This window comes from Pygocentrus nattereri, chromosome 9, assembly GCF_015220715.1.
Source record: "Pygocentrus nattereri isolate fPygNat1 chromosome 9, fPygNat1.pri, whole genome shotgun sequence".
NCBI lineage: Eukaryota > Metazoa > Chordata > Actinopteri > Characiformes > Serrasalmidae > Pygocentrus > Pygocentrus nattereri.
Window position 1 is genome coordinate 40,287,205 of NC_051219.1, and position 15,709 is coordinate 40,302,913.

Sequence of the window (15,709 nt, forward strand, 5' to 3'; positions counted from 1 at the left end):
TACTAGAATGACTACTAGAGACTAGAATGAGGTCATTGCAAGCTGAGGTTTATTTCCATTTACTGAATTGATAGAGGATGATTTCCTGGAGAAACATTTGTGTCAGCACTAAGTTTACAGGAAATTCTCCTCCAAGAAAGGCTTTCTGCCAACGCTTTATCATGACCATCATCGCCTACATAGCCCTGCTGAACTGCTCTTGTAACAAGCTTTATTCAGTGACCTTTATAATTCTAGAGATACACATGTTCTATGATGGTATAACAAACCTTCCAACCTATCCTCTCATTTACACATAACCTTGTTACATAATACAAGCCTACAATAGTCCTTCCAGGAATGTTCCTCCCTATATAGGTATACTGGCCTAATACCTGCTGGGAAACAACTTCAGGGCTTGATGTCATATCTTTATTATATTACCATAACCCTTGTTGAGTTGGTATGCAGAGCTACAATGCTTTTCTAATTGCTTCACTTGAGTAAATTCATCCAGGTACTTTCTCAGTCTTTCCTTCTGTGTACACAACCTGCACCACGCCTTTAAAAGAAACCTTACAGTCATAGTCTTGTCTGTAATGCAGGAAAAGTGGGTCAGTAATTTCAACAGTGACAATTTCAACAGAGACTTTAGGCAATCACCTGGCAGCTTTCACCACCTGTACCACCTTTCCTTTGAGAGGCCTCATATCTTGAAAGAAGAGCATTTGATAGTATGTAAACAATGTAGTGTGCGCTATATGTAGTATGTAAGCGGTGAAAAGCCAATGCGTGTACATATTTGTCTGCCCATTCAGCCCACAGCAGTTTAGCCCCACTCTTTATATACATCAGTCTTTAAGGCACTGTAACAAAAACTGCCTGTTAATTTCTGAGGGATAAAAAAGTTGGAAAATAGTCACAAAAAAAATTATTATGACTGCTTTTGGTACAAAAACCCATAGAAACCTCATGATTGTTTATTCTAGACTCTAACTGGTTGTTCTTGCTTCACTTCAAATTGGCCTGAAAGCAAACATGACTTTCTTTTAACTTGGAAGTTCATGTCCAGGTCATATTAAGCGCATATACCATTTATAAGACAAAATTCTTGTTTTCTAAATTTTCCATTGGAATATAAGGACTTTCTCCCCCTCAATCCAGCCCTGTCTATCATCAAACAAGACCTGCCTTGATGAAATACGTCATGGTACGGAAGGAAAATGTGTTATGATTTCTGATTCACATTGACTTTAAAGCTGCAAAGAAAATTTTATTTTGTGGACAGTTTATCCCAATATTCCCTTAAAACCACTGGGGACTGGCATTGGGCAGTAGTGCATGGCAGAACATATGGATTCACCCAACTGAACTGAACTCTTCTGCTAGCTATCAAGGGCATACATTTAGTACCAGACTGTGCCGACTTCAATTTGGCAGTGATTTCATATTATTTCACTTCCAGAAACAGCAAGGTATTAGCAGTTCTTTCAAAAGAAATCTAATCTTAGATAATGTCTCCTTTAAGTAAAGAGTGATCTCAGGAGTACTCACTGGCGAGGTAGGACTTGAGGCTGCCTTTGGTCATGAGTTCCGTGATGATGTAGACAGGTTCTCCTCGTGTGCACAGTGCAAGCAGCTGAATGAGCTTAGGATGGTGCAGGTTCTTCAGAGCATGGACCTCCTTCACAAATTCATCCAACTTGGTGTCCTCTACAGGGGAGAGAGACCGCGAGACAGAGAGAGAGGGAGAGAGAGAATATTGAGTGTTTTAAACCAGTCAGAAAAGTTTTATCCAAGATGATTTGCACTTAACCTGGAAAGGTTTCCACAAAAGATGTCAGGCAGTAACAAAGTCCCTGAGGAATTTTAGTTCTGATAACTTATAATGTAGATGATGAACTTTCTCCACACATGAACTTCCTTCATGGTTAAAGTTTCAAAATGTACCACTTACTACCCAGTCTATGCAGTCCATATATAAAACTGCCCATTTTGAATGACTGTTTCTGTGATATCATGACAATCAATTTATTTTACATGCATCCATTTAACAGTTCAGCCCCACTCATTCAGTTTCCAGAAGTTACACATTTTACAAATTTACAAAAAAAATTTGCTTACAAAAAAAAAAACATTTTAAGGCATAAGAGGTTAGAAAATGGCCACTTTTGCTATATAAAACCACATAAACGTTATAAGTTTAAAGAAAATAAGTGATTTAAAAAAGTACATTGTGATCTCAAGGCAGACTTAATAAAAAATTAATATTTTTTGCAATGAAAACACAAATTGCCTGGCATGACAGGACTGTTTGAGGTAAAAGGTTCTAACCTACTTCTGCCATGTCTGGGAAGGAAATTCTTGCTATTAGAACATGCTGGTTTATGTACTGCAGTATTATATAGCAATGTTTATGGTTTTTTACCTGGTATTCATTTAATTTTGTTAGACACACATTCTAAAAAGAGGCATGCTAACAGTAACTGTATACAGATTTTTTAGACAGTTCAGGAAAGTATATTACACATTGGATAAAATTCTGAAATACAGTATTAGTCCAAATGTTTGTAGACACCTGATCATCTAACATTTCTTCTGAAATCAAGGGTATGAATCGTGAGTTTGTTCCCTACACTTCTGGACGTTCCATCAACCTACAGAACGCAGATCCACAGCCCGATACTGGTGAGTTCTGTACTTCTTTAGGTCATGCCCTTGCCTCACATTGGTAATGCTTTTCATTGGGATTAAACAAGCTGTCAGCAATGGACCCACCTTATAAAGTATCTGAATTACTAATTAGAACTAATTAGAAGAGATGTATGGGTATGTCATGTATGTGTTTTGCTAAAAAGTAAAGCTCTATTTGCAGGTTCTGGTACATCATGACAGTTGGAATGCTTTTATGGGTCCTCTTTTGCACCCATACATGTAAATTACTCACCCTTCTCCATAATTTGACCATTAAAGATCAAGGCTGATTGTAATAGGTCAACACTGCCTAAGAATATGTGCAGAAGCAGCTGCTTTCCAAAGGTTTGCGGCTAACAGGTGTAAGGGCCACAGGCCAGAAACATTTCACAATCGTGGTTAGGTAGCTATTCTTTGCTACTGGGCACGTAACAGGTGTTTTGAAAGAACTGAACTGAAATTTATACCCTACCAGTTGAAAGTAATTGGCCGGTAAAGCAATTATTTCTCTATTTCTTTGGCAAACTGGATTTAAAATAAAAAGGATGAAGTCATCTGTCAGATCTGAGTTTGTAGGAATATACAGCGTGAGCAGTGTACCACAGACATTTCTACACATAGACGTCCCATTTTAGGGCACCATAAGCTACTAGACAGTCCTTGGCTAGATGTGCATCTCTGTGGTTTACAAAAGGCGTTTTGACTCTCTTGCTTTTGACTCTCAACATGAGGATCAACGATGTGGCAATGCTAGCAGGTCATAATGAGGCCAAAAATAATACAAATCTAAACAGAGGAAAAACAAAACATTAAAATACTCCTGATCAGCCAGATTAGTTATTCGCCTTGACCTCTAGTAATCATTCACTGTAGACAACTGCAGACAAAACTGAAAGCAAAACGTCCTCAGTCAGTTTATCTGACAAAGATCGGCTTGTTTGTCAAGAATAAAACAAAACACTCCCACACGTTACCACTGTAGTGCATCTACAATACACAGTAGAGCTGAGGTTCTTAACCGTTTTTAGTCTAAACCCACTTTGCGGACAGTACTGGAGTCCCACTGCAGCCCCTCATTACTTTTCTTTCATAGACTGGGACCTCATTTTACTGTCCTGATCCCTGACCTCCATGTACAATGGCACATATTAATATTGAAGAGCTTTTAATAATGTCTACCATTTACAACTAACAACTTCTTAGAACAGTTTGAGAACAGTTGCAGAGTATTTGCAACCAAGTACTACATATGGCAACTTCATTTAGGTTTATACTCAAAAATAAATATAAAAAGGCCTGTGATTCCTATATAGGCTACATATTTATCACTGCTGTTGGAAGAAAACTCTCCATTTCTGTCGTTTTCCAGTTTTTGACATAATTTGAAAAAGCCTGTTGTCCTTTACATTGTTTGTAAATTTCATGATGAACAGACCAAAGAAATTGAACAAAATCACTTGGACAAAAATTCTGGTTCCATTGACTTACATTAAAAGTAAGGTATGCTTTATCCTTCAGTAAAATTACCATTTAGGAGATACAAGGTTGTTTTTTCCAACAGCAGTGATATGTAATACCTTCAAATAAAAGTTTACATTCTGCAGTTTTTCCTCACAGCTACTGTTTCATTAAAATCCAGAATGCTGGTCTAAGTAGCCAAAACGAAAAATGGTTTCAGTTTCTTACAAACTGCATTGCCTGCCTACATTGCCTTATATTAACAGAAGGTAAAAGGTAGCATGTACCTGTCCTTCACCCCTAGACTGCAAGGACACAAATGTAAAATTATGAAGAAAAAAAGGACAAAACAAACAAAGCAAAGACAGTGGAACTTCCCAGCTTCTCAAACTACAGTATCTAAAATTCCACTCGCAATATTATTCCCATTACAGAACAAAAACTACTGACTACAGCAAAAAAGCTTAGAGCAGGAAGAGCCAGACAGTGTGCATACTTCTCTATTTCTCTTTGTCATGTGCACTCAGATGACAATGCAGATGATTCATACCTGGGGTGCTAAGGTTTGATATGTAATATTGGTAAACGTAAAGATCATTATGAAATATGAACTACTCGCATATGCTTTTTATATATTACATTGGCATTATCCTTCAGCATTTGTTTTGAAGTGCTTCTATACCCTTTGAAAAGAACACCAGGACATGGACTACAGAGCCAATCTACTGGTGCTAAGAAGACCTCGCCCCCTCTCTGCGCTGAATAAGAGAGGTGAAGAATCACCGGACATTTTATGGGATTATAACTCACAGACGAGAACAGCTGGAAAAGCACTTTAATCAATATTTTGGAAAAGTCAGCAGTAAGGTAACCGTCTGATCATACGCCATGACTAAAAACCGTGACACTGCAACAAACGTGCTTCTCTCTGTTACTGCACTGCCGCTTAATGAGTGATATAAAGCAGTATGTCCAGCCTGAGTGAAAATGGATAATAAAGAATGAGGAAGGATGACGGCTTGCTTTGGTAACTGTCAGTTTTCTACATAAAACTTCCTCTCTGTGGTAAGAGAGACTGTGCTTTCCGTCAAGGGTACACAAGTGTGGTTGGGTGAGCAGGCGTGTGTGTGTGAGAGAGAGAGATGTGAGAATCTGTGAAATGTTATTGGTTATATTTATTCTTTCTCTCAGTTCCTTCTCTAGTGTTCTTTCACTGTAGACATATTGAGCACAAGCCCTATCACAGGAACAGCCAACTCGCCATTTTAAACCAACAGTTTGGCGAACAAAAAAACTATTTTACACGATTTCCCACTTAGCGCAAGTATAGTTGATCTGCTAAGGCATGTTTCAAAGCCAAAGTTTGTTTCTTTAGTATTGCACTGATATCATACAGTGTCAGAAACCACCTAACCACTCAATAACATCATTACCTTTCAGGCTAATATGATTGAGGCAATGATTTATGGAATTTGTATACATCTAACTGCACAATTCTTCTATTGCTTGTTAGGTACACCAGTGTCATAGATCCAGTGCAAAACTAAAGAAGAAACATTTGGACCCCAAGCATGTCCTGGCGGATCACCTACATTTAGGCCAAACTTTTATAAATTAGATTTTTCTTACCTACAAGTTTAAGGGGTGTATTTCCAGCCATAGACAACACAGTCAGTGCTGGCTCTACCTAATAAGTGACATAAGCAGCTGTTTAAAGCCCTATGGCCACCAGGGGGCGGCTAAAACCTCTGGGTTATTACAGTACCATTATGTTGTCCAAGATGCTTAAGTAAAGGCTTATTCACAAGTCAAGTTAAGCCAAGTTCTGAAATAAACACATATATATTAATGCAGTCACACAGAGTCCAAACAAACTGTACAGATGCATTAAAAATCAAGCTGACCAATCAGAGCTCTGTTGTCATGGTTGCTGACTAAACAAATGTGAATCAAAATGCCAGTTTGGCTTAAAGCAGAGTACAAAATGAAAAAGGCAAAACACTGACTAGAAAAATGTGGAGGTTAAAGAAAATTTATGGCAGCCCATAGATGAAAGGCTGGGGAATGATGATAAATACATTACAGTAACTATATAAAGCTGGTTTGTTTAGGTGCATCCTTCATCTCGAGCTTTGTTTTTTAAAACATTGTTAACATTATACCGTGTATTTTGGCTTGCAGTTGGATAAGACGTGGTCTGAAATCTAATGATGCAGGTGCAACTTAGGCTTTCTAAGTTCCAGCTTCACTAAACCTTACAAACACAAGCCATGGTTTACTTTACAACATCAGTTAACCTATTTTCCTCCTAATCCAGATTTAGACACTCGTGCTGTGATTAATCCGCTTGCACATGCACATGTAAGTGTGATGATGAACAGCTAATCAAATGAAACAAAACAAAAAAATGATGCTACCTAAATATGGAAAAAGCATTTATAATGGTAAAAAGCAAAAAAGCTGCCACCACAGTCACCAATGCTAGATCTAACTAAGCTTAGTTAGCTGGGTCAGCAAGAAATGATCATGTACATCCTTGCGCAAGTTCACAGGTTGTTGGGGAAGAGAGTCAAGAAACTGTCAATCACGGCTGCAGAAGCACTACATGTGATGCTGGCAGTTTTGTGTTCTGAAAAGGACATAAAAAATGATTGTGGACCACAAAGAGGACAGTATGGGCTGTCTATCCTTTACAAAGAGCTTGACTTAACAATGTGTTAACACATCAGGAACACTACATAAACATAGTGAGCTACCAGGTTGGCTGTATGTAAACAGATGCTATAAACACTATTTCTCGCCAACATCTATCTTTTTGGCGTCTGTCATGGTACTCCCTCGTGGAAACGTCAGAAAGGCGTGGATAGTATTGCCACAGCTGTTCTGTTATTCCTCCTGACAGCAGCAAGAGCAGCATTCCTCTTTCTCTTCACCATGTTTACATATGTGCGCCAGACAGCGCTCTGTCATCCTAGTGGTTACCGTCAAGGAAGTTGTAGAAGATGTCAAACCAGGCAGGAAAATTCTGACATGCTAGACTTTTCGTCAGGGTGTTGTCAGTTCCCACAGCTGCCAAGTGGGAGGAGGTACAGAAGCATAAAGACCAGAACCAGCCGTTTCCGAGACTTTGTTTTCTTCCTCCGGGCCATCAGGCTGCTGAACAGCCACTGGGGCTCGTGTATCGGACTATAGGCCTGTCACTGCACCTCTGAGTCATCATCTGCATGGACAATCTTCACCTCATCCACATCTCATCAGACTCTGATCCTCTGCAACTTCAATCTAGCAAATCTGTACTTGCACATATAGATTGACGTCTTGTACATCTTATATCCATATCTTGTATAATCTGGAAAATTTCTATATCAGTATTCTGTCCCTAGACCTGTCCAGGGTGTGGGGGATATCCCGCTGGGATAGGCTCTAGCACCACCCCAGAAGGAAAAGCGGCTTAGAAATTGTGTGTGTGTGTGTGTGTGTGTGTGTGTGTGTGTGTGTGTGTGTGTGTGTGTGTGTGTGTGTGTGTGTATTCTGTCCCTGTGTACCTGCATCTCATTTATTATCTACCTCAAATTAGCTGCACATACGGAATGTGTACAACAGCTTTTTTTAACAGTTTTATTTCATAACTTATTACTGTACAACTGTACACTGGAAATAGTGCAATACTAGTGTATATTTGTATATTCAGAGCAGAGCGTCAGAGCAGAGCATCAGGCACTGCTGCTAAGCTTGTTTGTTTTTAGCCTAGTTTTTAGCCTTTTTTTAGCGCAACTGGGCAGCACAGCTTTTGATTTAACTGTTTGTTTAATCTGTTTTAACTGTCAAATTTATCCGTTCGAGTCTCTGCACTGACTACCCTAATCCACAGACTTCTTGTTTTATTTAATTTAAATCTACGAGTTGTTTCTGTGCCATGCCTCCTCTCAGCTCTCCAGCTGGATGTGATGACTGTGAGCGGCTGAGCCAGAAGATTAGTGAACTGGAGGGGAGAATCTCTGTGCTCTACCAGATCAAAGACGATGAGGATCTCCTTCGACTCCTTGCTGGCTACAACTCAGGCCATCAGCACAGGACTAGACGGCAGTCTTCCTTGAACGGCTGCTATGGCAGGACGAGGATCACTGGCCTCGGCTAGGAGCTAAACCCACAGGTGTGCTGCTCCACTGATCAGCTGAAACCCGATCAGAAGGAAATCTGTAGAGTTTTTAACACACATTTTGCTGCAGCTGGGCACATTTTTGAAAATACAGACTCGGATCTGCAGTCAGATAAAACTGACAACAACTCTACTGCTACACAGAGCCATGGTCTCTTCACACTCCAGCCCTTCTCTCCAATCATAGTAGCTACATGTATTACTACTATTAATCCACAAAAAACTACTGGTGAAGATGGGCTGGACCATTATTTCCTGCGTTCAGCAGCCCCAGTTATTTTAGAATACATAACATATATTTTCAATCTCTCTCTTTTATCATGCAGAATCCCCAGGATCTGGAAAATAGCTCATGTAACTCCACTGCATAAAGGAGGTGAGGCAGCTGATGTAAATAACTACAGGCCAATCTTAAAATTCTTATAAATAGTCAACATAAATAAAGCCCTGTTTAACTATCAGTCTGGCTTTATAGAAAGACACAGCACCATCTCTGCTACCACACTGGTTTTAAATCATCTCTACATGGCCATAGACAGGAAGAAGCATTGTGCTGCCACTTTTATTGATTCATCAAAAGTGTTTGATACAGTTGATCACACTCTTTGAGTTGAGTTGTCCTAGATGCCACAGCACTATTGTTCATCTGTGTCACACTACAAAAGCCATTCCTCTTTCCGAACGCTTACATTCAGCCCTGAGGCTGGAAATTAGTCAGCTGCGACCAAAGAGTGACAAAACTGGACTGAACTCATTTAGTTTGATTCTGGCAAAAGACGTCTGGATCAAGAATGCTGAGAGGATTATCTGTTGTGGTAGTCAATGGGCCTAAGTTTTTTCTTAAATGTGTTCTTGAGAAAGGTCCTAAGAAAAGATCTACATCAGATTCACAACCTGTTCTTAAACCGCAGAACTATGCTCCCAAGTGTGTATAGATTCTGTTCTTACCTAAGAACAAATCCCAAATAAGAAAACGCTGGTGAATGTCAGAATCTATGTGAAAATTGTGTAAGTGGGTTTTCAGAAGACGTTTCTTCTTAAGAGTTGGTAAATGAGGCCCAGTGATTTCAGTTAGCCTTTAATTTTATACTACACCAGTACGCGACATGGAGGCCCCAAAAAATGTTGCTTTGGGCCCCTAAAAAGCTAGAGCAGACCCTGGACCCAGTCTGGAGACAATATGATCTCATCATGGAAGCACATGGCACGGAACCTAAACCGCAGGGCGGTGTTGACAAGAAAGTCCATCCAATGATTTTCAGTCATGCGCTTATCAGATTACTTTGAGTAAAAATGACAGACCATGAAAGATCTTAAGAATTCTCTTCAAAACTGAAAGCTTATGAGACTTCATGAGAGACAAACTGAAGGTTCAGCTACTGAAAATGGCTACAAATGGCATTTTCCTTTTCACAGTGAAGTGTAAAAATGTTACATTTAACAAGTGATGTGAATGATAATGAACATGAGAAATAGTGTGTTAAAATGCTGTTTGTGGCCTTCACCCTCCTGTTCTTGGGAATCTTCTTGGTCATTAGACTCTTTGATCTGACTTTAACTGATCTTTACTAGATTCGACTAACTAAGGATTAAATAGTAGTTTTGCTAAATGTTAGTAATTGCAGCAAATTAGTAAACAGAAAAAAGTTAGTGCAATTATCATGTTTTACAGTGTGTGATAATAATAATAATAATAATAATAATAATAATAATAATAATAAATTTTATTTGTAACGCACATTACATTTTAAGCAAATCTCAAAGTACAGGTACAGGTACAGGACTTGGAACCGGGTCTTCCCAACATCACCTGGGTAAAAGGTGACTGTTTGGGAACCTTTAAGGCCTTTGGCTGGACTCTCTATTCTTGCTGACGTCTTTAAGACGTTCACTATCTTTGCAAGCTGAATCTCAGCAATGACGCTGTGTTCAGTCTAAGTCTGCATTATAGTAGTTTTGATTGGTAATAATGAATCAGTAATTGTGATTGTCTGTTTTACATATATTTGCATACACCTATAACTGCTTAGACCAAGTCTGTGTTAGGTGTCACACTTCCACCACACTCTCTTTCCCTACTCTTAGTCTTAACCTGCTGATATGTGTGTTTGTGTAAACGTGTTAACCTGTTGAGATGATTTTTTCTATTTTTATGTTTACTTTTTCATGTTCCTTTTAATCCTGAAAAAAACATTTTCCTTATTTCATTTCATAATCTATTTTGTCTTTTAAAACTCAATATGTGGTCTTCTCTTTTTAGTTTTTGGGATATATCACATCATAGAAACTACAAATGGGTGTTTTTCATACATTTCTAATTTTTTTTCTCAATCATGCTGTGGTAAATTACCCAAAAGTCTAAAATCTCTTATGGTCTGTTTAATTGTGTAACACCGGGGAGCGATGAGGCGGACGCATGTGCGAAGAGAAGCGAGATTTATTAAGTGCAAATCCATAATCAGGGTCAGAACAGTCCAGAGAGCCAATACGGAGAGCAGGAGGGACGGACACGACAAAAATGAAAACAGAACTCCAAACAGGCCAGAAAACTCTTCAAACAATACATACACTTCAAACACAAACCTTACGTAAAACAAAGACCAGCAAACACAAGGGGCAAACACAGGGCAGGGACAGGTGGAAAACAGGTGGGAACAATCAGGGGCGGAGTCACAAAACAAGGGGCCAGACTGTGGATCAAAGCAAAAGCACATGACAAGACTTAAAGGTAAACAAAAGCACATGAGGAGACTGGGAGGGGCCAATCGTGACAAATTTGCTGTTCTAGTATTTCTTGCTTGTCAATTAAATCAAAATGTCTCTTGATTTCTTGTTTTCTCAGAGATATGAAACTGTGCTTTAACTCAGCTGAATTAATACAACTGCTTAGCAATATTAATCTTCAATCACTGTTCGCTGAATAGACAGGAGCAAATGTGTACGTTTACGAACACTCAGATGGCAAAACAGTGGGCTAAAAATCATAGTTACGCAAGACAGTTATATTTAATAAAAACCCATTTACATGAAAGAGACCTACTGTATGAACAAATGCTTCATTGAGCTTCCTCATCCATGACAACTAAATCTGGCTGTGCAAACTCTGCTAGATACCAATGCGACAGAATGATATGGAATTACTTTGGATTTAAAATAAATAAATAATGCATAAATAACACATGAGTAATGGTCTAGGCTACCTGGATGTGGAGGCATCATTTATTTAGCTGAATGAAGCAGCAGGAAAGATTCAGCATGTACCTACGGGGTTGTGAAAACTGGCTGAAGTAAACAGGACGTATGGCACAGATATGTAACTGTTTCTGTCACACTCTGAATAGTTTATGGATAGTTATATAGTTTATATAGTTTATCATACTGAATAGTTATATGGATTTCATGAACACTGTTTAATTTCATAATCTACTTTTTCTTTTAAAATTCAATGTGTGGTCTTCTCTTTTTAGTTTTTGGGGTATATCACATCACAGAACCTATAAATGTGTAATAATACATTTATATAATAAATCTAATTTTCATACAATTCTAATCTGTTTTGTAAACGATTCACATTCTCATCACATTACATTTAGGCTGTGCCAGTATGTGATAGTTTTCATGGTGATGTCTGCTGATGCTGATAAACATATAACTGGATTTTCATTACAGAGAAATGTAATATTTATTTGTATAGGGTTACTAATGCAGTTGCATTTCTAATTTTTTTTATCTTTTTCAATATCAAATAATATCAATAGGTTTCCATGAGGCATCCCTCATTTTTATTTATATTTATTTATATAGTGCGTAACTTTGTACGACACTAATTGTCCTTAAATGTGCTATATAAAATAAGGTGACATGAAATGTAAAAGCAATTCATTGCATAACTATGTAATTAAGTGTGAAATTACATAATTACATTTGAATAGTATGGTGGTGCTGTAGTGCTCAAGTGTGGTCTCAGTCTTGAGATCATAGATTCATTGTCTTAGTCTTAATATAACTTGCACTCCGTCGTGTCTCAGGGTAAATTTGACTCAAACTGCTCTTGAGTGTGATGTCTCTGTCTGAGATAACTGGAAACTTTTTTCTATCATTACTGCATATCAACAGCACCTTCAGACAGAATAAGTCCTTTTTCCACACCAGGGTTTCCCAACCTTCGCAACTCACATCCCATACAAATGATCGCAAAAGCCTTCATGGCCCACAAAATGTAACCAATCAGATCATTTAGTCGGACTCATCGAATGAAACAGCTGATCTTATCAGGCAGCTACTGAGTGCTGGATGAAGGTTGCAAACTGAGTTCTAGCTCAATTTGACTTGAGATTTCGGTACATGTTCCTTACAATTAGTCTCTATGTGATGGTATAAACTGTTGGGTTTCAAAACTTTCGTTGAAAAGACCCCTGAACAAACAGTTCTGGCTCATGTTGAGACCTGCACACACGACTCATTGCTGCATTCTCTTCGTTTTGGTCCATGTTTGGTTTTCTCAGTCTGGGATACGGCAGCCGCTTCAACTGTGCATTTTCTAGCATCAGGAACTCTCATGATGGATGAGCTCCACAGAAGTTTCCAATTGACTCTACTGAAAATATAAACATAACTAGCTTGCATTTTGCCTGAGCGATCAATGAGCTTTGTGAGCTCCATATGAAAGTATTAGGTTAAATATCTGTCATATTTAAAAGTTAATTTGGTTAAATGTCTGTAGGAACTAATCGATCCTTTCCATGATGCCTTCACAGCGTGTTGTTTGTTTGGTGAAGATCATTAGCTCCAAAATTTAAGGTTTTTTTTTCTGTGTTTCATTTAATTATAAAAACGGATGTATGTTGTTTTGTTCATATTCAGTTGTAATTCTGCTTTAGAAGAAGAGACATAGAATTACCTAATCATCATTTACTTCCAGAAGTTACAATGCAAAGATGGACTAAGACTATACTGAACAATGTTTTAGACTACATTATTTGAAGTTATATTATATGCTCAGGGGTCTTTTCAAGTAAAGTTGAGGAAATATTAATATGTAATTTTTTTATTTTTATGGTCTCTAAAAATTCTAAGCTGGTCTCCTTCTCGTCTCGGTCTCAGTAACTCCTGGTCTTAGTCTTGACTTGGATCGATCACTAAAAGTCTTGGTCTTGACTTGAAATCAATGCGTCCAGGTCTTGGTGTTGACACTGACTCGCCTCTAGTGATCTTTACTACAACACTACAGTATCGTGATTTGGCAACAAAAACTTTAACACTAATTTTGACTTCTACGTGTCAAATGTATTTATTCATTTATTGCTTTAGTGTTGGTTCATGCCTGGTGTCTGGAATGCATGGTTATTTCAGGTGACTCACCTTGTTTCAGCATTTTAATTGCCACTCTCTGTTTCTTGGTGGTCCATAGAGCTTCCCAGACTTCACCAAAGTGCCCTTCGCCCAGCTTCCTGCTCAGCTGGAACTCTTCTCTCGGTCTCTCCCATGGCTCCATGTCAAACAACTCCCTCTACACACACAAATCCAATCACATCATAATCGTCCTGCCTGACACTCACTACTTTCACTTACAACATGATAAGACGCAGTATATCACCCTAGATAACAGAACTGAGATAAGATAACTGAGAGAACACTTGCAAAAGACATGCATTTCTTTACACTGCTTGCTTATGATAGAAGTGAAACTGAAATAGAGGGGCAGATGCAGAGGCCTGGTTTAAGAACTGCCTGTTTTAAGGTGTGACAAATACCTGACACAGCTGTTCCCATGACCTATATTACCCACAATGGGAGCATTACTGAAAGTTCACTGAAGTGTATGGACAGATGTATATTGTGTATGTGCACTGTAAGAGATATTTAGAGATATGTGCATAAATCAAAATAGAAATAACAAAGTTGGGAAAGTAACATTTCAGACGCTTTTTCAAATGTATTTCAGAATGTTAAGACCAGTAAAACTGATTAATGTACAACTATTTCAGCACACTATAAAACAGCATGCTGTAAATACAATTACAGTCTATGAAACATAGTATATGACCTACATTACATTAGACTTCTCAAACGTAACACATCTAAACTCTTCTAAACAGGTTTCTTTACATTTTAAATGGTGAAAAAAATATGAACTGGTGATTTGTGAAAGTACGTACTAAGCCAGGTTATGTTACATGATCTAGATTTGAGTCAGTTTCTACAACTGTAATAAATGTAAAACAACTGAAAACGAGTTATATGAGAGTAACAGTGTTATATGAGGATAACAGTGTTTATCAGGAATAATTACTGAAATACTGTAACAGAAACGCTGAGCCTAATACGAAAAATTAATTTAACCCTTGTGTGGTGTTGATGTGTTTGTTACTCAGGGGTCTGGTGGACCCACCGCATTATTGTTTTTTTTTTTTAAATAATAACCATAACAATTTGTGTAAAAATACGAGATGTTTAAACTATCACAAGTGGCCAACGTAGGGTTCTCCTTTAGCAGCTGTAGCCAGTCAGCAGCCTGTCCTTGTTGTCCACACACACACACACACACACACACACACACACACACACACACACACACACACACACACACACTAACAGCAGGCCATGCAGGAGGAGAACAAGTGAAGGACACAGCATCTCCTCCTCTTTTTCCTCATGGGTTCAGCCCAACACCACATGTGTAATATAAATGTGTGGGGGGTGAACAGAGTGAAGACACTGAAAATGGGTTATTTTATATGTTCTTCACAGAAAATGAGCAAAAGCCAAGATTATGAGGTTGAAATAATAATAAATCACATCATTTTTTATTTTGGTAAACGTTGAAAATGGGTCCCGCAGACCCCAACACCACACAAGGCTTAAAGAAAGGACCAAGTCAAGATGCTGAATAAAAATATACAAGTAAAAGCCAGCTGTGCTGTCGACAGAATGAAGGCATGAATGAGTGAGTAAATGACACAAACACAAATCAGCAGAAACTCACACAGTTGTGTGGGGCGGGGCTTCCCAGATTTTGCAGCAATTTTGGTGGTTTCTCTTATTTAGCTTAATTAGCTCCTATTTTCCATTATTTTTCTCCATCAAAAGCTTCCTAATGCAAGAGTATCATACAACTGTGAAACAAGTCATACAAGACTGATACTCGCTGACTCTGCCAAATCTACAGGATCTCAGTGCCGACCATCATTACCAGTCAGGCCTTCTGCGGTTCACTCTACCGAATCGGTTCAAAGTCAGGGTCGGAAACCTATTTCAAACTTTTAACTGACTTGGACTTTAGACTACAATCCTTTTGCTTTGAATGACCATGTCCTTAATTGTGTCTATTTTATTAAAACAACTTATTCACATTTATGGCATACGCTCTTATCCATCATTTTTACACAGGTAGGCCAAGGTGGTGTTAGGAGTCTTGCC

The 15,709-nt window shown here is 38.4% G+C and overlaps 1 protein-coding gene across 1 annotated transcript in view; it reads right to left on the reverse strand.

Moving 5' to 3' along the window:
- zgc:194282 (tyrosine-protein kinase Srms) overlaps positions 1-15,709 on the reverse strand; it is a 29,019-nt gene that overhangs the window by 6,635 nt on the left and 6,675 nt on the right. The window contains exons 4-5 of the mRNA XM_017710909.2: positions 13,652-13,799; positions 1,534-1,692 (exon numbers count right to left, since the gene is read on the reverse strand). Of these exons, the coding sequence (XP_017566398.1) occupies positions 1,534-1,692; positions 13,652-13,799 (307 nt within the window). The remainder of the gene's footprint in view (positions 1-1,533; positions 1,693-13,651; positions 13,800-15,709) is intronic.